Source organism: Oncorhynchus tshawytscha, linkage group LG30 (assembly GCF_018296145.1).
Source record: "Oncorhynchus tshawytscha isolate Ot180627B linkage group LG30, Otsh_v2.0, whole genome shotgun sequence".
Classification (NCBI taxonomy): domain Eukaryota; kingdom Metazoa; phylum Chordata; class Actinopteri; order Salmoniformes; family Salmonidae; genus Oncorhynchus; species Oncorhynchus tshawytscha.
In genome coordinates, this window is record NC_056458.1 from 7,269,264 (window position 1) to 7,294,656 (window position 25,393).

Consider the following 25,393-nt stretch of genomic DNA (forward strand, 5'->3'; position numbering starts at 1 on the left):
ATTAACCCGTGATAAGCTTCCGAGTAAATAAATACATGCTTACACTGTGAATACAGCATCTCACCTGGTAGAAGGTGTTGATCTCTTTCCCGTTGGCTGTGAAAGTCATGAGGCCAGTGTCCAGGTCAATAAGGCAGCCAATCACAAAGTCCTCCTGACTGACACGGGTCTGCTGGGAGCTGCTGAACTCCCCTCCCCACACCATGTAGCAGTTACTGCGCTTCATACTGAGGGAGACAGGTGAGAGAAAACAGTACGCTAAGATAATATCTTAATATCTCTGTGTGTTTGTGTATGTGTGTTTGTGTGTGTGTCTCACCTGTCATGGATGTTGCCTTTGTCATCTCCCACGGTGACAGTGACATTTCTGACTTTGCTGAGGTCAAAGTGCAGGTCGTACTGGTGGTAGTCCGGGGTGATCCAGCCCACCCACACACCGCTGGGTTCTTGTCCCGCAATCACTCGCACTGAATAATAGTACTGCACACAGAGGAAGTGGGCAGAAAACATGACTTAAAAATGGATTGAACTAAACCAAACAACAAATAATAATCATCACTCCAAAAATGTCCTGGTGAAGAGAAGTGATTATCCATTCAGAGAGTTAGGTTTAGACACTAGGGTCTGAAGAGGTCACACGTAAAAAGGTCATACTGTGGTGGTGTTGAGGATGATGTCGTCGTCATCTCGATCGTCTGGTACAACTTCCTCCATCAGGCGGGGCATGGTGGGAACAACAGGGGGCGGAGTGAAAGCTGCCTTCTTGGCCTTGAACAGGAACCTGAGGGGCACACAAACAACGTGGCAGTGGAGTATGACCTCCTACACAAGACGACTGAGAAAACACGATCATGGTTGCAGTTGACTTCCTGAATTTAACTGAAATTCCAATTTAATAGGGTAAAAAGGGCATCTGTGCTCAACGATTCCTCAATTAACTGATTTTCACATTTTAAATTCAAATCACTTCCTGAATTGGCTTATTTCAATTCAAATTGACCCCAATCCTGGTTTTCAGCACCCACTTTCTACTTTTTTCCAACAGAGTTGTTGTAGCCTGTCCAAAGACTACGGTCTTTCTCTTTACCCATCTGACCCCTGCTCAATACTGACCCCTTCTTCTTGCTCTTCTCTGTAGAGGCATCTTTCACATTCTCTCCTCCTTCGTTGACAGGGATCTCCTTAGGCACAGAGGGCTCCTTCTTCTCCTCCTCCTTCTCTGTGCGGCTGGCAGACTTCTTCAGCACCTCAAAGTCAGAGTCGGGGTCAACCTCCAGAACCTCGTCCTCAGGGATGGTCAGAGCTCGGGTGAGGGGGGTGGTCCCGGCCATAACCTTAAAGGTCTCGTGGAACTCCACGGGCATGCTGAGCCTCAGGAACAGCAGGTCTGTGTTGGCGTTCTGAGAGCCGAAGGTCTTGTGGGTCAGTTTCAGACACGGAGCGCTGTCCACCGTCCCATCCACACGGGACACCTACAAAGGGTATATGGGACGGTGGAAATCTAAGAGAAACCTAACTTTGACATTTGTCAATTTACGATCATGTAATATGGGAACAGAAGTCATTTCTAAGCATAACGAGCCACTGTTACTGAACAAGATATGCTGTACCTCAATGTGAGGGTGTTCTGTAGGAACAGGGATGAACTGGGGCAGGCTCTTGCTGAACCACATGGTGATATCTCTCTTCATGTTGATGGCGAAAGGCTCAAAGCCCTCCTGCAGGCCACAGATGGTGAAGTAGCGCAGGCTGCTGACGTTCTGGCCCAGGTTGAGCCGGCCAACCTGAGACAGGCCCAGACTACACACAGGGATAAAGCCTGGAGACAGAGAGACACAGTTTAATGAATGGCATAGATGTAAATTACACTGAATCATACTATCCACCTCTTGGGCAGCAGATCCAACCTATAAGGATTTACCTGCCACAGCAGTCACTCACCATCTCCTGTGTCTATGTCCTTGAAGGCCATCTCAGAGCCAGAGTCGCTGATCAGCATCTCTCCGTTCAGGGTGAAGAAGATGTTCTGTTCTACCAGGTCGATCATACAGCCTACCACATCACCTGGCAACCAGCTACGACCAAACGGCTCATTGCCCACATGCCAGCGCTGAGCCTACAAAAAAGAAAAGTCAAAGTTTAAGAGTAGGACACATTAGTACATTTTTTCCCTAAAACAGACACAGAACATATCCTTCATCACCGACCATACCTTGAAACCATTGAAGACATAGGCGAGCTCATCCGCCCCCAGCTCTGTGTCAGCGCGGACACTGGGTCTGGCCCAACCCACTCTCATATCCCCCACGGTGACAGCCTCAAACTCAAAGTACCACTTCCCCTGGGTCACCGCATATGACTTCTCAGCCCGGAACACACGGATCTTATTTCCACGGGAATGACCGTCTCCATTACCACCTTGCACAAACAGAGATACAGGTGTCATTATTAAGATGATATATATATATATATATATATATATATATATATATATATATATATATATATATATATATATATATATATATATATATATATATATATATATATATATATATATATATATATATATATATATATATATATATATATATATATATATATACATAGCAGTCAGGTACATAATTATTGGCACCCTTGACCAGTAGTATATATATGTATGTGTGTGTACAGTATATCTAGCTGTATTTAACAGGACTAGTAGCTAGTTCAGTACAGTACTGAAATATGAACAACTTGGCAGACAGACAGACTCACTGCTCTCCTGGTCAGGTGGCTCAATGTTGTAACCGTAGCCGATGAGAGTGCGGACAGCTGCACAGACAGTGTCTCTGTTGGTCTTCTTGGTCTTTTCGTCCAGCAGGTTGTACGGCACCAGGCGCGGGTTGCGCTTGCTCATAATGTCCTGAACATGGAAATAAAGACTTGAAATCAACTCAAACGATTGTGGGAGTCATAGATTTATTCTGTAAGTCATGGACTTACATCTTGATACATCTTAGAAAGAGTGATACTGCACTAGCTCCAGAAAAAAAACTGATTTTTATTCTATTTGTCTTGAACAGTTGCATAAATGTTGGCTCCGAAAACATCCCGACTTCAACGACTCATGAGTCAGGTATGAATAATGCTTCACCCAGAGTTCAACTTTTATAAAGTATTATAGCTGCGTCACTTAGGTGAGCTTGTTGTGTGCCCACCTGCACGCCTACGTGCGCATTAAAACCCACCCCACAAAAACACTACTGATATTCAATAGTCCTTGTTTGAAAAGGACTTGAGCTACAGTATTACCACAGGTTTGGCCTTACTTGCTGTGTGCGAGTCTCCTGCGAGAACCAAGGACAGGCAGAGGGAGGAGAAGCTACCTGTACAATGCTGTAGGTCCATCCCTGGTGAACCCTGTCACGAGCCCACACGTTGTGCCCATTCTCTGCCAGTCTCTCCACTAGGTTGGTCTGGTTGGGTGTCAGCTTGACATGGTTGAGGTCCAGAGGGGCAGGCTTATATCCACTACTCATCATATACCTAATGGAACAAACGGGATGTCATGATTACACTAGTAAGTCAGATATCATTATTGCTATTCACTAAAGTGAACAGGCCTCAACTTAAATGACAATCCAACATTTCACAATGCCCATCTCAGATAATGTCAAACAGATCATTCACTTTTCAACCACATAAGTGAATATCAGAGAATAATGACGTCATGCCTAAATAAGTCCGATCACAATCTTGAGGTATTGCTCACGTTTTGGGCATCTTGATGTTCTTCAGGTTCTCCTCTGCTTTCTCATCCCCCATTCCCACATGACAGCCCAGCGCCAGCAGAGTCCTTTGAGGAGCAGAAGGAGAGGTGGTGAACACCCAGCACATGCAGACATACTAGGCTGAGAGGGTGTGTCCAAGACCTTGAGAGGGCGTGTCCATGACCTTGAGAGTGCGTGTCCATGACCTTGACTCACTTGAGTGTTTCTCCAGACATTGCAAGGTTGTAATTCTTCTCTGGCTCTGGCAGGCTCTGGAAATCCACCAGGCAGGGGTGCAGTTTCTTGTTGTCATCTCGGAACTGGAGGAGTGGAAAGAATCAAGATGTTTGCCAGATTGGATTAAGTAGATATCCTTAAGTCATGTGATCTGACTGAGGCAGTATGGGAAGCACTCACCGACCCGTAGGTCCATCCTTGTTCAATGCGAGTGGCGGCCCACAGCTCATGGCTGTTTTCCGCCAGCTTCTCCCGAATGCGCTCCAAGTGAGGCGGAAGCACAATCTGAAAGGACAATGCGGTGAATGGAGGCAAGAGCTAGGAGAACGAGATGTGCACAGATCATTCGAGGGTTGTACCTGTACTGTGTCCACAGGGCAGGGGGTGAAGGCGGTGTGCGAGAGGGACTGTGTAGGCCCCAACAGATTGCGGACACCATTGAAATCATGCTTATACTCCTTGATGGGCTCAATACGCAGTCGGTCCTTGGGCAGCACAGCCTCATAGCACGGGGCATAGCCTGGCGGTGGGAGGAATTTGAAGTCCCCATGCCGCCCTCCCAGGAGAAAACGAACCCTTAGCATTTGCGAGGAGAACATGAACAGTGATCACTCATTTGACATCACTCATTTTCTTAAGACTCATTGTAAAATGACAGCGGCTCTGTAAGCCCTATCGTCGGTTCTCACCTGACGCCTGCAGAGAAGCTGACGACAGGGAAGAAGAGGCCGTCCAGGTTGAAGTTCTCAAACATGCCCTGCACCGGGTGCCCGTTGATACGGAACGAGATACTGGGCACGTTCAGATCCAGGCAGCAGCTGACCACATCGTCTGCCGCTAGGATGTGCATGTTGGGGGAGGCGACATGCCGGAGGACTCGTCCTGTGGAGACACACGGATCTATAAGACGTCAACCAGTAATAGAGTTCTGCATTCTAAAGCGAGGCCCTGCATGCCGTACCTGACCACAGGTGGAGTCCATCAAAGGCGTAGGAGTAGAGGTCGTCGCCAACCCCGTTGCCGCCCCAGCCCTCACCACCCCCAGGGTAAGGGCTGTAGCCCTCGGTCAGAGCCCAGCCCACACGCAGGTGGAAGGCCTGGGCGGTCAGGAAAGGCTCCACATAATCCACCATCACCTCAAAATACCACTTCTTATACTGTGTGGATCCCTCACAGGTTCCGAGGAAGATGTTGGGTCTCACACTGAGATGAAAAAACAGTTAATGGTTTGAAAGAAAAAAGCGAATTGCCGTGGTTGTATTTTCACAAATGATATTTAGTATGGCCAGATGTCTGTATACCTGGTGACATAATTGATGATGTTGGACTGCAGGAGGAGGTCGCGACCTGGAAGCAGATTCTCTGTGATGAGATTCTGATTGGACCTTACAGCCACACCGTTACACACACACAAAGAGCAGAGCACATCCAACACCTAGGGAGAGAGAAAATTCTAAAATCAGCTCTCAAATCATAAGGAGATGGACTGTCAACAACATATGAACACTTCTCTAGATAAGCACAGGCCTAAATAATACAACTTAATAATAGAAATAATAAATATAATATAATAATAATAAACTTCAATGACCTGTACACGTATTCACTGACCTTGTGATTGCGTCCATGCTTATCCAGTAGAGAAATGATAGATTTAATGTGGTTCTCCTGGATGATGTTCAGGACCTCTGGACTCTCAATCAGAACGCAGTACAGCACCTCCAGGATGCCTGTGGTGAGCATAACACGCAATGAAACACAGAGGGCACTCCCGTAACACATTCAAGTCAATGTGATTCAGTGCTGAAAGGTGATGGAGTGTGTTGTAGTGGGACTTAACCTGAGGAGGCCTCTAAACGGTCCAGTTTGCTGACCAGCCAATCCAGGTTATCACAGAACAAAGCACAGTTGGCCCGGTTACCTCTGATGAGAGAGGCTTCACAGGAAGAGAATGACAGAGATCAGAGCTATGTCATGTTCAGATTGAAAGGGCATGTTGCCATAGTAACCACAGCCATGTAGAAACATGATGGGACCTGAAACAACGGGATGAATAGAAGGTCACATACCCAGCAGCTCGTACAGGAGATTAACGATTTCCTTCCAAGACTCGGCAGCTTCCTCCCCTGCAAACTCGGAGAAGTGGGCCGCCGTGTTGTAGACATTGAGTCGGTCAATACAGTCCAGCACCAGGGTGATCATGCCCTGTGCGGAATGACACAAATAACATAGGAACACCAAAGGGAGGAGCCGTGCGGGAAGAATATTTTCAACATACAGTGCATCATCCTCATCTGTTGTGCGTGAGCACTGACCTCCTCTTGGAAGAGGTTCTGTCTGTTCTTGAGGGAGCGTAGTTTGGTCTGCTTCTCCTCGTGCTCCAGCTCCTCCTCAGGGGGCCGGAAGTAGAAGATGAGGTCCTGCAGGGAGAGGGCCACTGAGTCCATGGGTAGAGACGGGGGGCCTGAAGAAGACTTGTTCTTCCCACTCAGAGAGTCCAGCGCTCTGGAGACACAGGGAACAGGGGAAAACGTCACTGTACTGAGCATGAGGTCAAATACTAAACCAAGGCGCTCCGCCCCTCCTGAAGGATAACAGTAAGTCAAAGGGGTCTATGCATATGTCCATAATGTGTAGAAAAACTCAAGAGATTCCTAGATAAGTATTTTCTCAGAGAGCCATAGGGAAGACATTGGGACTGGAGAGGGGCCATACTTAATGAACTGAGTGAAGAGGCCTGCTGTGTTGTAGATCATACGAGCAGCCTGGAACTCCTCTGTCTGGGAGCGGGCCACGGTCAGGGCATCGTCCATGTGGCCCTCCTTATGAAGGATGGCCTGAGAGAGACATTGACAACAGGGATAAACACCGGTTGCACTCCAGGGGAAAGCGGAGCATTTGAAAAGCCTGAACAAAATGCATTCACAGTAAATCCCTATATTACGGGGTCTTCATTATCTCTTAGCATTTCCTTTGCTGTTGTTCTTCCTGTCCTTTAGCTCAGGTGTTTTTAGGCATCTTGCCACACGATTTCTCCATACCTTCCTCTTAAGAGGTCCCAGGCGAGCGGACTTGGCATCGACAGAGGCGTATGTAAGCCAGAGGCCAGAGGACACGTGCTGTACAAAACACATGGACTCCCCATACTTGATCTCTGGTGTGCCCATGCCCTCCACATCTCGTTTCTGAGCCACCTCGATCTTTTCCTGCAGGTTGGAACACGGAACAACAAGGAGAAAGAATGACTATCAACAGCGCTAGGTACGGAGGGATGATATGAACGCTGCCAGAAGCTTTTGTTCCATTCTATGAAAAGGACCACGTGCGTTTTTTTCACACTGCTCTTTATATGAACAGAGCACCGTTCGGGACGACCCTGACCTTGGAGATTCTGAAGCAGAAGGCTGACATCTTGGCGTTGGCTTTTTCAGGGTCCACCACCAGCAGTCCTTTCTCTTCATCCAGGCAGAGGTAGCGGCCTGTGGTTATATGACGCACTCGGAACGACTGGCCCCATTTCATGTGACCTCCACTCCATCTACACAGAGCCATAAGTACAACCCCAAAGAGAGAACTCATGTAAGACAATTGTAATGGTAGTTTGTTACATAAAGCTGATGAACAGAAGGGCATCCACTCACCCAATCCGGAGGGGTTCTAGTCTCCATAGTGACCGGGCATGGCTACAGACAGCACCCCCTTCATAATGAGCAATTCTGAAAACAGAGATGGGCTGTTAGTGACAGGTGGTGTTTATGCAGTGTCAGATGAAATATCTGATTAACATCTGATTAACCTTCCTAGGTTTTCCCATGTCACACCGCTCCTCCGCACACTTCACTGGCTTCCACTACAAGACCAGGGTGCTTACCTATGGAACAGCAAGAGGAACTGCCCCTCCTTACATTCTCAGGCTATGCTCAAACCCTACAACCTAACCTGAGTACTCCGTTCTGCCACCTCAGGTCTCTTGACCTTTCCACCCCTACGGGAGGGCAGCTCCCGCTCAGCCCAGTCAAAACTCGTCTCTGTCCTGATACCCCAATGGTGGAACCAGCGTCCCCCTGAAGCTAGGACAGCAGAGTACCTGCCCATCTTCCCGAAACATCTGAAACCCTACCTCTTCAAACAGTATCTAAATTATCTCACAGCACCCCGCCCCCTCCCCATATATATATATATATATAATGTCAAATGTAAATGTGGAATAGTTCAACAGTGTTCACCTGCGCTGGTCGTCTCCTTGTTCGGCAGCGGGGATAGCCAAGCACTCATCCATGTGACCATGGAACAGTCTCAGAACATAGCCTCCAGTCAGAAAGCCTGAGGGGTTGATGTTACACTGGCAATGAGAGAAAGACACGGCAGTCAAGTGTAGTGTTTCTAGATGATCAGCTAACGACTAGGAAATAGAAAAACAATAAAAACATAGACACACCTTCAGCAAGCTCACAGCCAGACATCACAGGGCTCATGGTCCACAGCGTCTGCATGAAGGAGGCGTCCACCATGAGGTCACCACTGGCGTAGGAGAGATGCTGAAGCGAGAGAGAGAGAGAGAGAGAGAGAGAGAGAGAGAGAGAGAGAGAACGTCAGCTCCATCCATAACCTGGTGGGGTTGAAAGTCCACTTGGCAGTGTGTCACCAAAGTGGCTCACCAGGTATCTCTCAGAGGACACGCTGACCAGGATGAGGTCATCTCCCACCCTGACCTTTTCTCCCTCTGACCTCTGCTTGGACGCAGGGTGAATAGTCCACCAGCACGCCTCCCCTGTGGAGGAACACTTGCGTCACTCAACTGAACACTGTGCAGAAAATTAATATGAGCACTGTTCTCTATGGTAAAGGCCATACCGGTGGAATCTTCCTGTAAGCCCACATCAAAGGCCAGTTTGTCTGTGAGTGACCTTGAGGTAGTCAAACAGCTGAGGTACTGCAGTACACAGAGAGTAAAAATTACACAACGAATAATGAAGCGCTAATTGAAAAGCAAACCCATGTAACTGCAAAACTGTCTCCCACACTACCACCCACACTAAAAATGTAAATGGCTGGTATAGTACACATTCAATGAATGGGACTTATGTGGTTATGACGAGGGAGATAGAGGGAGAAAGTGTGGGTGTGGGTGGTAGTGTGGGTGGTAATGTGGGAGATAGTGTGGGTGTGGATGATAGTGTGGGTGGTAGCGGGGGATATAGTGTGGGTGTGGGTGGTAGTGTGGGCGTGGGTGGTAGTGCTGGTATGGGTGATAGTGTGGGTGATAGTGTGGGTGTGGGTGATAGTGTGGGTGGTAGTGTGGGTGGCAGTGTGGGTGGTAGTGTGGGCGTGGGTGGTAGTGCTGTTATGGGTGATAGTGTGGGTGATAGTGTGGGTGTTGGTGATAGTGTGGGTGGTAGTGTTGGTGTGGGTGGTAGTGCTGGTATGGGTGATGGTGTGGGTGATAGTGTTGGTGTGTGTGGTAGTGTGGGAGATTGGTGTGGGTGATAGTCTGGATGAGTTAGAAGTAGAAAGAAGTGGATGATAGTGGGTTGGTGAAATGAGAAACATGTGAAAATGACAGTGGGTTGGTGAAATGAGAAACATGTGAAAATGACAGTGGGTTGGTGAAATGAGAAACATGTGAAACTACGCAGTGAGACAGAGGAGTCTGTTTACCATGCTGGAGTGAGTGTGCTTCAGTAGGATGGCATGGCCATACAGCAGGGTACGGTGGCCCCCTCCTTGAGATGACTGGGCAGAACACAGGAGAGCGAGAAGTTAAAAATTCAACCGAAGAGAGTCGTGTATGATTCAACATTCAGCCTGCTAAGGTCAGGCACACAGGACTGTTAAAGACTGAGGAGGGAGACAGGAGTTGAGCGAGTCATCCTCCTCGTACCAAACTGAGAACAACGTGGCAGGCAACAGAGAACCTGTGTACTGAACGTATCTGGCTGAGAGGAGTCAGAGAGCCCACCACAGAGAACCAACACAACAGCAAACATGTCCACATTGTGTCAATACAAACCAGGGGTGAGTGGAAAGGGAAATTGATTAACAAAAGTCAAATGATTAACAATACTGGAAGCAAGAAACAATACCACAGAAAGTCACATGTCACATTTAACTGGAAGGCAGAAAAAGTGACATTCAGACAATCAAACAATATTGTTTCTTCAACATTTGTTATAATTAGTGGTTATCATTTCCACCGTCAATGTTGTTATCATCTTGATTATTCCATGAGTAAGTGGAGAGTCAGAACACAGCGCAAGACTGACCTCTAGGTCAGATTTAGTGAACCTGTGTGTGTGTGTGTGTGTGTGTGTGTGTGTGTGTGTGTGTGTGTGTGTGTGTGTGTGTGTGTGTGTGTGTGTGTGTGTGTGTATACATACGTACGTGCAGTTTGATATTCAAGGTTACACTTTGCCCTACATTCCAGAATTTCTGAAGATTAAGATGAATTGCCGTGATGGTTTGGTCATACCACAGTAACTCACGGGATGACGGAATAGCAAGGATTAAGAAAACGTAAAGGGCTGGTCTGGTTCCACATTCAATGAACGGGACTTATGTGGCTGTGAGGAGTGAAGATGGGAGTATGATGAAGGTTGTATAGGAGACATTCAGAGGGACAAGGTCACAGGGCAGTAAAGAGCCTTGTTTCAAATGACACCATCCAACACTCTGGTCTGTGGTCCACGTTTCTGCTGTTGGTACGTAGTGTAGAGATTATACGGCAGCCAGAAACCCTCGACGGCAGAGAGCTTCTTAGTTGCTCCTGTGTTGCTGACAGGAATCGTTCCTCGAGTGTCATCTGAAACGCTGCTCGGTATTTCAGCTATGACAACACTGAGCAAAGTGTGGAGTTAGGTAGTATGAGTGAGGGCAGACGAAAGTGGCGCATCTCTGTTTGAGACAGGGACATTGGGTGAGAAATGAGAGCACTCTCACGGTAGACAAGGCGGTGGAGAGGAGGGGAAAACTTTGGGGAAACGTGACAGGAAGGGAAACATGAGCAGACATACCCATTTGTCCAAATCGACTGCCTATGGTTGGCAGGTGGGAGGTGAGGGGTGTGGGGTCAGAAAAGAGACAAAACGAAGTTAAGTTGCTAAAAATACAAGAGGCCTTGACATAATATTCATATTTCAAATGCATCAGTGATGTGTCATTAGCACATAACTATTCACGACTATGCTACTTTTACAACTATGTGTCGATGACATAAGAGAGGATGTTCTCACTACCATATAAGGCATAACAGTATTTTCTGAAATGTTTAACCAAAAGTACTGATTCCCATATTATGGGAAAAACATGACATTTGTTTTTATTAGTTCGATTCAGAAAGAACTAAGCTCACCAGACACTACACAAAGACCACCTCTATTTTCCAGCCAAAGAAAAACTATTTCCACGTACTGTACACTGAGTGATCAAAACATTAGGAACACCTTCCTAATATTCAGTTGCATCCCCTTTTGCCCTCAGAACTTCCTCAATTCATCGGGGCACGGACTACAAGGTGTCAAAAGCGCTCCACAGGGATGCTGGCCCATGTTGACTCAAATGCGTCCCACAGTTGTGCCAAGTTGCCTGGATGTCCTTTGGGTGTTGGACCATTCTTGATACACACGGGAAACTGTTGAGCGTGAAAAGCCCAGCAGCTCTGCAGTTCTTGACTCAAACCGGTGAAGCCTGGCACCTACTACCATACCCCGTTCAAAGACACCTAAATCTTTTGTCTTGCCCACGCACCCTCTGAATGGCACACAGACACAATCCATGTCTCAATTGTCTCAAGGCTTAAAATCCGTATTTAACCTGTCTCCTCCCCTTCATCTACACTGATTGTAGTGGATTTAATAAGTGACATCAATAAGGAGTCGTAGCTTTCACCTGGACTCACCTGGTCAGTCTATGCCATGGAAAGAGCAGGTGTCCCTAATGTTTCGTACACTCAGTGTACACTGTAGAATTGTTTAACATCAGATGTAAAAGAAGCTCCTTTAATCCCAACACAACAGAACCATCAGCCCCTCTACTGGTCTCTTACCTCGTTGAGCTCCATGGTGTTGGACAGCATCTCCTGTAAGGCTCGTACCGACAGGGACTGCTCCAGGATGAAGCAGCAGATCGCCAAATCAGGTGGCACATTCTACAACACAACACATCCGTCAGCAAAACCCAGGGAACGGCAACGGCTGGAGTACAGACGCAATCAGAGTGGGGAACGTGGTTCTCTCTACCTGAGCATTGGAGGTGGTCTCCAGGAAGCAGAGGCGGTTCCCAAAGCCCTCACATGAAAGACAGAGTTTGATCTGTTCTTTCAGAATGGAGGCAGTGCATTGTAGCACAACCTGGTCATCCTACATACAGGAGAGAGAAAAAAGGTCAAAGGCCAAAACAGATTACGTTAATCAGCTGAGCTAGTTTATATCATAATTATTATTTAATTGTTTTACATTAAGATGTTTCATCACTTGGGTAACATTTCAAAAGTAGTACTTTATATTTAACTTGCCATTCATAACCTTGATAGGCCCATATGACATGAATACTGGCCAGGGGTAGAGTTACAGCCAAAACCCATTTAGAGGGGCTTAAGTGTGGATGTGTAATGGTTGTAGTGGAAGAGAATATAGTAAAAGCGTGAATATGATTCCTGTGCACCAAACAGGCATATTTTATGTCGCATAAGAACAAGGCTGCAACCCTGACCAACATATGGTAACAATAACGAGAGTAGATAAGAGCCAGCAGAGTGATAAAGCCGCCGTAACGGGGATCCGAAACATGGTAGGTCAAAAAGCAAACAAACAAAAGAGTGGTCAACAGACCCGCTCTGGTCTTGGATCTCACATTCCTAACCTTCACATCCACATTTTCTTTGTCATTCTTCTGTGCCGGGCCCTGCCCCTGTCCTAACACTAATCTCCTTGGTAGTCGGACTGTGGGTAAGCACACGCTCCTCCCGGCCCTCTATTTCAGAACCCTGCACCTGCTGCTCACACATTCCCCTCGGTGGAGCAGTGGATATTTGAGACCCAGTCAGCCTGGCATAATAATTTGTAATGCACTCACACAGAGAGCAGTGAGACAGACAGACCCGGTGTCAAACTATCATTCTTAGTCTGACAGCTCAAGTCACACTAAACCTGGCCAAAGTCAACCATAGAGACCAGCCAAAAGTGGGCAAAAGCCATACTCCTTAGTTATGACAGAAGAACAGTGGACACCGATAAGTCGATGTAACAAGAAACCTTTTACAAAGCCTACAGTGCTGTAGATCTCAGTGTACTTCAGTTCATTTGTACTAGTACTACCACTGTCAATCATACCAAAACTATCAGAATACATGACATATATATACGACGCCATCACTCTGACCTGGCAAAAGATAATATAATCGAAAGCACTTCATCATACTCAATGTGTAGAGCGAGTGCAGTTCTCATAGGGCCAGAACTAAACAGGTGTTCCGATGGCCCTGGCTATAAACCTGCTAATCCCAAGACTCCGTAAATATAGAACTCAGCAGAGTTCAAGATGAACAGCATCAAAGCAAGTGACGGCCAGCCTCTCTCACACCTCCACATTCAGCTGACCAACTCAAGAAAATGGTTCCCTTCTTGGCGAGAGCGTCATCTTCCACACACTGCTATAACGATAGCCACGGTACGCTCACACACAAACGTGTACATGAATACAGTAGATGTCTTTACACTACTTTATGTTCATAGTAAGTACTGTACTTTCACAATAAAGTACATGTCTGCGGTTCTCTAATTAAACACCAATAAGAATCTAACCGACTCAAGTAACGATCCTGAGAGAAGCACGAAACAGACTTAAAGGCCCAGTGCAGTCAAAAACGTGATTTGTTTATAGAGACACTGAGTGTACAAAACATTATGAACACCTGCTCTTTCATGCCAGACTTGGCCAGGTGAATCCAGGTTAAAGCTATGATCCCTTGTTGATGTCACGTGTTAAATCCACTTCAATCAGTCTAGATGAAGGGGAGGAGACAGCTTAAAGAAGGATTTTTAAGCCTCGACACAATTGAGACATGGATTGTGTGTGTGCCATTCAGAGGGTGAACGGGTAAGACAAAAGATTTAAGTGCCTTTGAACAGGGTATGGTAGAAGGTGCCAGGCTTCACCGGTTTGTGTCAAGAACTGCAACTCTGCTGGGTTTTTCATGTTCAACAGTTTACCGTGTGTATCAAGAATGATCCAACACCCAAAGGACATCCAGCCAATTTGACACCACTGTGGGAAGCATTGGTGTCACCATCGGCCAGCATCCCTGTAGAACTTGAAATGCCCCCAGTTATTGACACTAACCGGTGCGCCTGGCATCTACTACCATACCCCGTTCAAAAGCACATACATTTTTTTTCTAGTCCATTCAGCTTCTGAATGGCACACACACACACAATCCATGTCTCAATTGCCTCAAGGCTTATAAATCCTTCGTTAACCTGTCTCCTCCACTTCATCTACACTGGCTCAAGTGGATTTAACAAGTGACATCATTAAGGGACCATAGGTCAGTATATCATGGAAAGAGCAGGTGTTCTTAATGTTTTGTATACTCAGTGTATATTTTCACACTATGAGGTTGGAATACTACTGTGAAATTGCTAATAATGCCATTTTAGTATAAGAGCTGTTTGAAAAGACTGCATGACATTTCAGCCTGTTGTAGTGGGATGAAGTTTTGGACTGACTGGTGATTGAATGAATAAACCAATAACATTTACATTTTAGTCATTTAGCAAACGCTCTTATCCAGAGCAACTTGCAGTAGCAATTAAGGTTAAGAACCTTGCTCAAGGGTAGATTTTTCACCTAGTCGGCTTGGGGATTCAAACCAGCAACCTTTCGGCTACAGGCCCAACACTCTTAACCACTAGGCTACCTGCCACCCCAATAAGAAAAATAGTTCTAAACTTCTCTACCAATAACAGATAGTTTTCCATTTTCCCTTCCCCACTTAAGACCACTCCCAGACAGCCTTAGCAAAAGTATTGCTTGAGAATTTGCTCTTTAACAAGAAGCTATTTTTGTTTTCAAATAAAATGGGCAAAAAAAAGAACAGTAAGGTACTTAATTGTTACCCCATAAAAATATTTGATATTGACATAAAAACAGCTGCTCTGGGCCTTTAACAAAGCAGAGAGGCAATGTAGGACAAAGCTCTTTATATGCAGCAGGCACTATAAAAAGAAAGTGTTCTGCTCTGGTGGTGAATAATACCTCGACATCTCTGCCTGGCATCAGTCAGGTTTGACACAGCAATACATGTTATATAAAAACCGTGCCTTTGAAATGTGATTCAGCCTCACGTCAGCATGAGAGTCCCTAATGAGGAAAAGAGCTCTGCCTCAATCGAAACAGGAGAGCCTTTTTCAGAAAAGTCCTGTTGCATGCCATGCGCTTTGTCAATGCCTTGTTGTGATTGTACATCCTATGTAGCTTACAGGTAGTCTTTGAGAGAGAGATATATTCACGTTGAAAGTAATGTGTACAGTATCTAATACAGTATGCCAATGCCTCCCAAAAATATCAGGGCTTAGCGTTATACTTGTTTCCACTAACTCGCTTCTCGGTGTGTCTTAATATAACAGATATGAAATGCGACATGCTTGATTCATCCGAGGCCTTCGGTCCCTGTGAGAAAACCTTTACCCCATCAGTTTTCTTGTCTCTGCTCCACCATGTCCCCAGAGGTTCAGTGAGACGCAGTGCGAGAGTGTCTCTCCACACTGGCTCAGTGGTATGAATGGTCTAACCCTCCACAAGCAGGCCAGTCTGTAATTACTGTACAGCTGAAGACGGAACTCATTCTACGAACAGGTCACAACACACCATTAGGAAAAGGTGTCTAACACAATACCTCTTCGCCATTCAGAAGATGAACAGTGTGGAAATCAGCATCTTTCTCATGCTGGTCTCAAAATGTGCTGTATGTAGTCTGTCACTAAATTGCTGTGAAGACATGCCTTCTCTTGACTGGACCAAATGCGCCGATGCACCAAAGTAACCTACCACTCCTTTCCATCATGCTGCCACCTCATGACCTGGTATGTCTGAAAACCCATATTAATGCACCTAAAAGTAAAAACCAATATGATAGTCAATCTGATTCCGCATCCCATTACATCTTATGTTCGTCATTCTTCGTTATTTATTTTTGTATTACTACCCCTCGTTTTCATGCGTTTCTATTTGCCAGCGTCAGCTGTTACTTGGCACCCAGCAAACTGCCCAACTCCCAAACAGTAACATTTCAAGCTGCTCTGGTATAAAAATAGATAACAATGCAGACAAGCCCAGCATCTGTCCATGTCAATCTGGTCTTTCCAAAGTCAAAGGGAAGCCACTATCAAAACGTATGGAAGTTAATACATTGGACTGGAAGTTACACCAAAGTCACACATTAGGCCTACGGCAAGATAAGGCAACTTATCGTAGTTATACTGCAGTATGTTCTCTCTCACAGCCTTGTTCAGTTACAATCGAAACGAACAGAGCCAAAGGAGTCCAGCATCACTCACCGTACGTAAGAACTGAATCTCCTCCTCTCCATCTCCTCCTTCCGCCATCCTCTAATGTATTACTTATCACTCTATTCTCCCTGGTTGTTCCTCAGCAAGCCTCGCTGTCTCTCTCCCACCTCTTTTCTCTCACTCCCAGCGTCTGTCTGCGTGTGGGCGTACTGAAGGACAATGTGGGTTCAGTGGCAATGGCTGTGTTATGAGACAGAGTGACAGTTTACTAACTCCTTGCTCGGTGCAACATGACAAGGGAAAAGTGGGTGGAGCGAACTGTAAAACATGGTGCCACCTTTACGAAGTCCTATAGAATTGTTGTACCATATTAACAAATGTACTGGTAAACGTGTGTCCGATTTTAAATATCTACAATATGTGTCAGTGACCAAGCCATAGCCTAAAACGTTAGTTTCGTTGCATTAGTCCCAAAGGTGAGGTCTGCAACAAGTTTGTGAATACACAGATTTTTAAACCTTGCTACCTACTAGGTCAGAAAAATGAAGTCAACCTCTAAACAAATCAGGAAAACACCTCTAATTTTACTAAAGAGGGATAGACTAATCTGATATCAATTAATAAATCAAAATAAATTATTTTATTCAAACTGAAATACATACACTTACACAAATTATATATAGTCAGATATGTAAAACGCAACTTGACAATAATAAAATCTGCAATCAGCAGTTGCTACATAATATAATAATGATATTTACCCATTGATTGACAGCTTAGTAACATTTGTACACCATCAGAACCCAAAATAAGCTTATTTTACTCCAATGTTTGAAAACAATGTAAACAAACACGATATAGGTCTCAATACATGGTTAAAACTATAATTGTTATATTATGGACAGGCAGGCCTTGCATCCATAGCTTTGTCGATACATTTGAGAGTGGTTACATTTCTCCAGCCCCATCCCTCAGATCTTTACCGAAACAGGGAGGCCACTTTGTTATTGTTCTACTGTTGACTGCCGCTTTAAAATACTTTTCTAGGATAACCTATATTGGCATAACAGAAAATTACATTTAAAAAAAAAACTTTAAAAAACACATGGCATTCTTTGTGCGAGTGATCTTATTTTCCCCATTTGTAAACCCTACCACTCAAGACCAATGCGCTAGTTACGGAGTACCATTTAGTCTGTCCTGTACCCCTCAGATCTGCAATGGGTCCCCTGTGGCCATGCTAATCTCATGGACGGGCCAGCAGGGCGAGTCTCTGTAGCGTCTCTTGGTGGCCGGGAGCTTGAACTGCAAGGCTGGTGATGGAGAGAGTTCAACGGGGAGAGAACCCCCATCACTCTCACTGACCCCCATGTCTATCTCTATAAAGCCAAAGGTCGTGACAGAGAAAGGGGAGCAGTTAGTCACCAAGTGTGCAGTGTAGAGGTCAGTTGATGTTCTGTCTATTGGTGTGGGAGAGGGTCCACTGGGAATGGGAGAGCATGTTTCTGTTTGAGAGAGAGAGGAGGGCTTGGAGGGAAAAGGGAGAGGGAATTTGACTTCTGTACTTTTGGACTCCTGCTGTAGGGGGGCCATGGTCTGAGGTGGAACATCTAAGACGGTGTCGGTCAGAAACTGTCTATTCACCTGCATTGGAACTATGAGGTGTTTGTCTTGCTCCTCCTTTGGATTGCATGTATTCAAGTGCATCTCCAGCAGATCATGTAGCTCTGACTCCTTTGGTTGTTCCTCCACCGGTTCCAATTGTCTTTCTTTGAGATTCAATTGTGATTCTTTAAACGTCACTTGGCAGGATTCCTTGTTCTGCTTTGGATTGGGTGACGGAGGAGCGCACAAATCCTGGATGGTCTGCATGAGGTGTTCCTGTTGTAGTTGAGGAGTATGTTGGATTTCAAACTGTCCCTCTTGGGCAAATTGATAAACACTAGTAGTTGGCTCTGGAGGTGGACATAGGACTGGCTCACTGAGGCTTTGAACAACCACTGGCACCTCTTGATGATTTTTAGAGGCTTGTCCTGGCCAAGGTCCGGGAACACCATCATGGCTGATGGAGCGTCCAAACCGCCGTGCTCCCTGCCGGCGCAGACGTACAACGCTCCGCTGACCCCCCTCCCGCTGACTCTCATGCAGGACATCATTGAGCTGAGGTTCAGGGGGCCTTGGAGGAACCCTGGGGTTACGGAGCAGCGTTGTCAGAGCGTTAAACCGCCTGATGCGCTCTGCTACAGACATGTGTGTCCTCTTAAAACCCAGTCCGGACTCTGTCATCTTCTCTTTCTTCACCGGCAGTTGAAGTGTGTCCCCAGAGACTCCATCTTCTTTCTCGATCATCCAATCTGTTTTCTCTTTCTTGTCAATTTTATCTTGAATCCTCAGTTGGTCCAATGTCACCTCTGGCATACTGATGGAGCGACGAGGGTGACGGGGCTTCTGACTGACAGATATATCCACTTCTGACTGCTTCTTGCTTAGACCCACGTCTTCAGGGTCCTCTTTTATCCCAACCTGCTCTGGATCCCTCAATACATGGTTTGTTTCATACTGTCTAACGGTTTCCTCTATCGTCTCGTGTTCCAACTTGACACCAGAGCATTCACATGATTCCCCAGCTTGTGTCCTGGAAGGGGAGTCCAATGTCGCGAGATCCAAGAAGTGATCGGGATTTTCAGCAAAGCTGTAATTTGGCATATCAGGGTCATCCTCCACTTCACTCCCCACTAGAACTGAATACAGATAAAATGTCACATTGAGTATTTAAGTGACAAACATGTAGATACATGGATGTAACTGAAAAAATATATATAAAAAAATATAAACCTTGTCCTGGGCCATCAGTCATTATGACAGGAATCCTGGATGGTCCATTCACACCATCAGTCATTATGACAGGAATCCTGGATGGTCCAGTCACACCATCAGTCATTATGACAGGAATCCTGGATGGTCCAGTCATACCATCAGTCATTATGACAGGAATCCTGGATGGTCCAACCTCAGAGCTGGATGCTTCAGTCACACCATCAGTCATTATGACAGGAATCCTGGATGGTCCAGTCATACCATCAGTCATTATGACAGGAATCCTGGATGGTCCAACCTCAGAGCTGGATGCTTCAGTCACACCATCAGTGACCATTATACTGCCCATGATCCAATTCTCAGTGTCATTCCCAATGGATGTGGGGGAAGGGTCCTGAGAATAAAGTCGTAGCGTAAGTAGATAAGTCCAACAATAGAGCTCAGCGTCAAAAGACAAGCATGAGCAACATGAAGACCCTGTGTTAGGACAGAATATTGGACAGCGCCAGACTTACAGGGCTGCTCCAGACTGTCATGTTGAAAAATCTAAGAGATGTCCTTCGATGAGCCTTGGCCTCCTGCACCGGATGCCTTCAGGAAACACAGACACAGTCAGACACAAAAACAAGGCGATAGACAAACAAGGGTTAAATAGAAGAACTAGAATCAGTGCTTATGATGCTTTAGATTAACTTGTTTGATGTTTTATAATCTTTCTTGTGATTCCTCCTCTTCTCTGGGGCAGTGAGAGTGACAGAGAGCTCGTGCTCCCTACTGCCCTCCACTCCACTCAGGACAGAAGTGTGACTACGGGTAGGGCTTTGGCCGACTGCCGCCTCGGAATCTGCTGGGACAATCAAAACATAGAACTTGTCATACCGTATCTTATGCCACTGACTAAAAGCTATACTGCAGTACAGTCTATAAATACGTGACCATTGGAGGGTTGTTTGCTCATGGATTGGTTGTCTTCTCTAAGGTCATGGATAGAGCGTCTGTATACAGAGAAGGATAATATTAGCTCCATAAAGCATTTAAAATAAAAATCTCAGAGACGTGGTTCATCAAAATATACACTACCGTTCAAAAGTTTGGGGTCACCTAGAAATGTCCTTGTTTTTGAAAGAACACATTTTTTGGTCCATTAAAATAACATCAAATTGATTAGAAATACAGTGTAGACATAGGTAATGTTGTAAATGACTATTGTAGCTGGAAACGGCAGATGTTTTTATGTAATATCTACACAGGCGTACAGAGACCCATTATTAGCAACCATCATTCCTGTGTTCCAATGGCACGTTGTGTTTGATAATCCAAGTTTATCCTTTTAAATACTAATTGATCATTAGAAAACCCTTTTGTAATTATGTTAGCACAGCTGAAAACTGTGGTTCTGATTAAAGAAGCAATAAAACTGGCCTTCTTTAGACTAGTTGAGGATCTGGAGCATCAGTATCTGTGAGTTCAATTACAGGCTCAAAATGGCCAGAAACAAAGACCTTTGTTCTGAAATTCATCAGTCTATTCTTCTTCTGAGAAATGAAGGCTATTTCATGCAAGAAATTGCCAAGTAACTGAAGATCTCGTACAATGCTGTGTACTACTCCCTTCATAGAACAGCGCAAACTGTCTTTAACCAGAATAGAAAGAGGAGTGGGAGGCCCCGGTGCACAACTGAGCAAGAGGACAAGTACATTAGTCTCTAGTTTGAGAAACAGACGCCTCACAAGTCCTCAACTGCCAGCTTCATTAAATAGTAAGAGCAAAACACCAGTCTCAACGTAAACAGTGAAGAGGTGACTCCATGATGCTGGACTTCTAGGCAGAGTTCCTCTGTCCAGTGTCTGTTCTTTTGCCCATCTTAATCTTTTATTGGCCAGTCTGAGATATGACTTTTTCTTTGCAACTGCCGAGAAGGCCAGCATCCCAGACTTGCCTCTTCACTGTTGACTTTGAGACTGGTGTTTTGCGGGTACTATTTAATGAAGCTGACAGAATGTTTCCGGCTACAATAGTCATTTACAACAATAAATGTTTACACTGTATTTCTGATCAATTTGATGTTATTTTAAAATGGACCAAAAATTAGATTTTCTTTCAAAAAACAAGGACATTTCTAAGTGACCCCAAACTTTTGCACGGTAGTGTGTATGTCAGTTAAATGCAAGTACCTTTTTTTAGCAGAGCTCTCAACATCAGGGACAGGATCTTCAGTCGACTTCCGTTTAGATGTGATTGGTGTTTCAGGTGTGTTGTGGTGAGCAGTCTTTGTATTTTGCTGACCTGTGAGGTCAAGGTTATAAAGTCAGAGGCAACACACTTATTGGCCATTACTGACGACAATCCTTTCTGCATCCCTTTTTACTAACAGCATTTGAACTTTGCAACCAGTTAACAAGCAGCAAAAATCATATCAATTCCACAACATCATGCACGTACTGTCTGGGGGATGTAAAAGGTCAGTGTGAGTGCGGCCTGTCTTCAATTTACTGAGAGCATCCACAAATATCTCTGGAGAGATCAAGCAAAAAATTATAATAATCTGAATTGAATTCATACATTTTCCAGCAAGGTATTTATTCTGAAATTATTATCACAGTATAAACCTCATTATCCAGTCATTGCAAAACTCTCACCTCCAACACTGCGCCTCCTTTGATGTACTAAAAGTCTAAACACACCAAGTCCTGCCCTCTCCTGAAACCTCCCCCCATCAACTGGGGGTGTGGAGGACTCTGCTACTGTTGCCATGTCCATAATAGAAGGGGGGACAACACCTGGGGACATATAGAAGAGTGAAATTAGTATCAACTTTAAACCTAACATCCGTCATCAGCTACTATACAAATGTATACTTACCAATGCGATGAGCATGTATTATGAGTTTCTTGATCACTGCTGCTTGTCTATGCAGTCGTCTCTCTGTACCTGCGGTCAGTTTAGAGCCCCCAGCTGGACAATGTAGCAGATTAGGTGCAATCACAAGAGCCAGATTGCCCACTTCCATACGATTCTCTTTACATCTAGTGAATGTGAGGGATAGGAGATGATGGAGAAACTTAGGCACAGAGAGACACAGACCTCCCGCTCTCTTAGCCCAGATAAAAGAAGAAGTCATCCTGAATTTCTAGAAACAAACCTTTGAGCCGTCTGTCTCAGGAAGGTGCAGAAGTATCGGAGGGCCCGTGAATGCGACGGGGGGAACAGGGCTGTGAGAAGAAGAGCTCCATCCTCACCCTGCTCCTGCCGACCCTCCTCCTCGTCGAAGCCCTGTGCACGACACAGTGGCACCTGTAGATCCATAGGGATGAGGGGCGAGGGCAACTCCCGTAAGAACTGCTTCACAAGAGACGCCACATCACAGGGCTGCAGAGTGGCTGAATGTGGTAGAGAAAAGACTGGCTCCCCCTGCTCCAGGCCAGTCTGTCATGAGGAGGTAGAGCGTCAACATAGAAAAGATAGACCCATGGAGGTAAGAAAATTAACATTCCTGCACATCCCTCCTGTGCCGCCTCACCCTCAGAGCTCGCATCCGGCTAAACGACCCGGTCTTTCGAAACAGCCCTTCAGTATGAAGATGCTGGGATAAAAATTCACAGGCATCCACCAAGAACCTATGGAATAGTTAGATCACTCAAATGGAAGTTAAGTCATGACCAACCAAAACGTTGGGCTTTCAGTTGTTCATTGTAATTAGAATAGGCCACATTAGATTTTGTGATTTTTTTATCACATCTCCCAGTTATGACTGTATTTAAAGCAACCATACAACTAAAGTTCACATACTTTGGCACTGTCCCACTCATATCAGTTAAATCACACTGTGGCAGCAATATCAGGTCCCGACCAAAAGCAAATTTAGATTGGTTCTCCTGAAAGACATCCATCAACAACAAATCATGGTGATGTGCTAAAAAGGCATTCTACAACAAATCAATACCTCAACACTGGTAGTTTGCAAATTATGATAAGTACATTTGAATATTTAAGAAACGTGACCTTGACAGTAATCAATCAAGTAATCAAAAGTCTGTGACAGCATATCGTGTTGTGGACAATGGAAAACATGCTCTATTGACGCATTGAGATTGACTGTTGAGAAAACATATTGGCCTTGTTGGTTACCTGTCTGACAGGGTCGCTCGTGTATGGCCCATTCAAGAAGTTCTTCCAGTTTTTCACGCGAACTCCAGATGCTTTCAAAGCGTGTATCACCGCCACCACGCGCAGACGGTCGTCCATGGGGTTTGGCATTGGTAGATCCAGTTAGGATGTCTTCTTTAAAAATTAAATAAGTTGAAAGTAGTGACTTTTGAAAACTTCATCACTATTAAAAACCGACATTTCGTCAGAGCTAGGTAGAAAAATGATGTAGCCTACGTTGTTGCACGTCTTTGAGCCTTTCATCCCGCCGCCATCAAATTAGATACTTCCGGTCACCTGTGCCCAAATAAGGCGTAATGTAGGTGTGATGGGCACGGTTCACAGAGACGCTTGTCTGTTCTGAAGTCACAAATATAGTTTGAAATGGTCAGTACATAATGAAAAAGAGCCCCATACATACACGCCATACATAATGAAAAAGAGCCCCATACATACAAGCCATACAGGAATGGACATATTTCACATTTATTGACATTGATTCATAGAGCCTTTTCTTAAAAGCGTGTTAACCCTTGCAAGGCTGCCGGACCAGACGGCATCTCTAACCGTGTCCTCAGAGCATGCGCAGACATGCTGGCTGCTGTGTTTATGGACATATTCAATCTCTCCCTCTCCCAGTCTGCTGTCGCTACACGCTTCAAGTTGGCCACCATTGTTCCTGTACCCAAGAAAGCACAGGTAATTGAACTAAATTACTATCGCCCCTTAGCACCCACGTCTGTCATCATGAAATGCTTTGAGAGACTAGTCAAAGATCATATCACCTCTACCTTACCTGTCACCCACTTCACTTTGCTTACTTCCCCAATAGATCCACAGATGATGCAATCACCATCACACTGCCCTATCCTATCTGGACAAGAGGAATACACATGTAAGAATGCTGTTCATTGACTATAGCTCAGCATTCAACACCATAGTACCCTCCAAGCTCATCGTTAAGCTTGAACCAACTGGGTCCTGGACTTCCTGATGGCCGCCCCCAGGTGCTGAAGGTAGGAAACAAAACCTCCACTCTGCTGATCCTCAACACTGGAAAGGGAAATACCTAGTCAATTGTACAACTGAATGCCTTCAACCAAAATGTGTCTTCCGCATTTAACCCAACCCCTCTGAATCAGAGAGGTGCGGGGGGGGCTACCTTAATCAACGGCCATGTCTTTGGCCCCTTGGAACAGTGGGTGAACTGCCTTGCTCAGGGGCAGAATGACAGATTTTTACCTTGTCAGCTCAGGGAGGCTACCTGCCGCTACTGGGGCCCCACAAGGGTGCGTGCTTAGCCCCCTCCTGTACTCTCAGTTCACCCATGACTGTGTGGCCAAGAACGCTTCCAACTCAATCATCAAGTTTGCAGACGACACAACAGTATTGATTACCAACAATGACGAGACAGTCTACATGGAGGAGGTGAGGGCTCTGGGAGCGTGGTGCCTGGAAAATATCCTCTCACTCAGCAAAAGAAAGGAGATGATCGTGGACTTCAGGAAATAGCAGAGGGAGCACCCCCTATCCACATTGACGGGACCGTAGCGGAGGAGGTGGAAAGCTTAAAGTTCCTTGGCGTATACATCACTGACAAACTGAAATGGTCCACCCACACAGACAGTGTGGTGATGAAGGCACAACAGCGCCTCTTCAACCTCAGGAGACTGAAGAAATTTGGCTTGGCACCTAAAACCCTCACAATCTTTTATAGTTGCACAATTGAGAGCATCCTGTCGGGCTGTATCACCGCCTGGTGTGTCAACTGCACCGCCCGCAACCGCAGGGCTCTCCAGAGGGTAGTGCGGTATGCCCAACGCGTCACCGGGGGCAAACTACCTGCCCTCCAGGACACCTACAGCACCCGATGTCAAAGGAAGGCCAAAAAGATAATAAAGGACAACAACCATCCATTCCACTGCCTGTTCACCCCGC

The 25,393-nt window shown here is 45.6% G+C and overlaps 2 protein-coding genes across 17 annotated transcripts in view; both read right to left on the reverse strand.

Moving 5' to 3' along the window:
• LOC112228881 (ryanodine receptor 1) overlaps positions 1–16,726 on the reverse strand; it is a 72,314-nt gene extending 55,588 nt beyond the window's left edge. For 12 of the 15 annotated variants that reach the window (XM_042309653.1, XM_042309648.1, XM_024394604.2 and 9 more), the window contains exons 1-33: positions 16,541–16,726; positions 12,224–12,343; positions 12,031–12,132; positions 11,000–11,020; positions 9,648–9,722; positions 8,844–8,922; positions 8,648–8,760; positions 8,428–8,527; positions 8,216–8,312; positions 7,631–7,705; positions 7,371–7,527; positions 7,031–7,195; positions 6,705–6,826; positions 6,305–6,494; positions 6,059–6,194; positions 5,830–5,925; positions 5,601–5,719; positions 5,291–5,424; positions 4,951–5,192; positions 4,679–4,871; positions 4,349–4,565; positions 4,170–4,274; positions 3,969–4,072; positions 3,755–3,838; positions 3,369–3,528; positions 2,758–2,905; positions 2,213–2,418; positions 1,942–2,116; positions 1,611–1,819; positions 1,114–1,472; positions 655–781; positions 320–480; positions 65–227 (exon numbers count right to left, since the gene is read on the reverse strand). In XM_042309653.1, coding sequence (XP_042165587.1) covers positions 65–227; positions 320–480; positions 655–781; positions 1,114–1,472; positions 1,611–1,819; positions 1,942–2,116; positions 2,213–2,418; positions 2,758–2,905; positions 3,369–3,528; positions 3,755–3,838; positions 3,969–4,072; positions 4,170–4,274; positions 4,349–4,565; positions 4,679–4,871; positions 4,951–5,192; positions 5,291–5,424; positions 5,601–5,719; positions 5,830–5,925; positions 6,059–6,194; positions 6,305–6,494; positions 6,705–6,826; positions 7,031–7,195; positions 7,371–7,527; positions 7,631–7,705; positions 8,216–8,312; positions 8,428–8,527; positions 8,648–8,760; positions 8,844–8,922; positions 9,648–9,722; positions 11,000–11,020; positions 12,031–12,132; positions 12,224–12,343; positions 16,541–16,588 — 4,602 coding nt within the window. In that variant the 5' untranslated portion in view covers positions 16,589–16,726. The remainder of the gene's footprint in view (positions 1–64; positions 228–319; positions 481–654; positions 782–1,113; positions 1,473–1,610; positions 1,820–1,941; positions 2,117–2,212; positions 2,419–2,757; positions 2,906–3,368; positions 3,529–3,754; positions 3,839–3,968; positions 4,073–4,169; positions 4,275–4,348; positions 4,566–4,678; positions 4,872–4,950; positions 5,193–5,290; positions 5,425–5,600; positions 5,720–5,829; positions 5,926–6,058; positions 6,195–6,304; positions 6,495–6,704; positions 6,827–7,030; positions 7,196–7,370; positions 7,528–7,630; positions 7,706–8,215; positions 8,313–8,427; positions 8,528–8,647; positions 8,761–8,843; positions 8,923–9,647; positions 9,723–10,999; positions 11,021–12,030; positions 12,133–12,223; positions 12,344–16,540) is intronic. The other 3 variants (XM_042309652.1, XM_024394611.2, XM_024394607.2) reach the window with 1 other exon arrangement.
• Positions 16,727–17,109: 383 nt separating this feature from the next.
• LOC112228880 lies at positions 17,110–23,796 on the reverse strand. 2 transcript variants are annotated; one of them, XM_024394599.2, is made up of 13 exons: positions 23,438–23,796; positions 23,099–23,184; positions 22,830–22,926; positions 22,452–22,735; positions 22,172–22,335; positions 21,949–22,089; positions 21,752–21,823; positions 21,484–21,595; positions 20,246–20,304; positions 20,003–20,153; positions 19,825–19,900; positions 19,328–19,703; positions 17,110–19,233 (listed from the first exon to the last, which is right to left on the reverse strand). In XM_024394599.2, exons 1-13 carry the CDS (start codon positions 23,564–23,566, stop codon positions 17,702–17,704), a joined length of 3,279 nt encoding a protein of 1,092 aa, XP_024250367.2. In that variant the 5' UTR covers positions 23,567–23,796; the 3' UTR covers positions 17,110–17,701. The 2 variants fall into 2 exon arrangements, with proteins under 2 accessions (XP_024250367.2, XP_024250368.2); XM_024394600.2 differs by lacking the exon at positions 21,752–21,823.
• Between the last annotated feature and the right edge of the window lie 1,597 nt (positions 23,797–25,393).

Bases quoted from the DNA above. Each gene is read 5' to 3' on its own strand.
- LOC112228880 (XM_024394599.2), bottom strand. From the start codon at position 23,566: ATGCCAAACCCCATGGACGACCGTCTGCGCGTGGTGGCGGTGATACAC. The intron at 22,336-22,451 runs GTTTGTTTCTAG...CACATTCACTAG, and splicing joins CTGAGACAGACGGCTCAAAG to ATGTAAAGAGAATCGTATGG. The intron at 20,154-20,245 runs GTCACGTATTTA...TTGTCCCAGCAG, and splicing joins GAGCAAACAACCCTCCAATG to ATTCCGAGGCGGCAGTCGGC.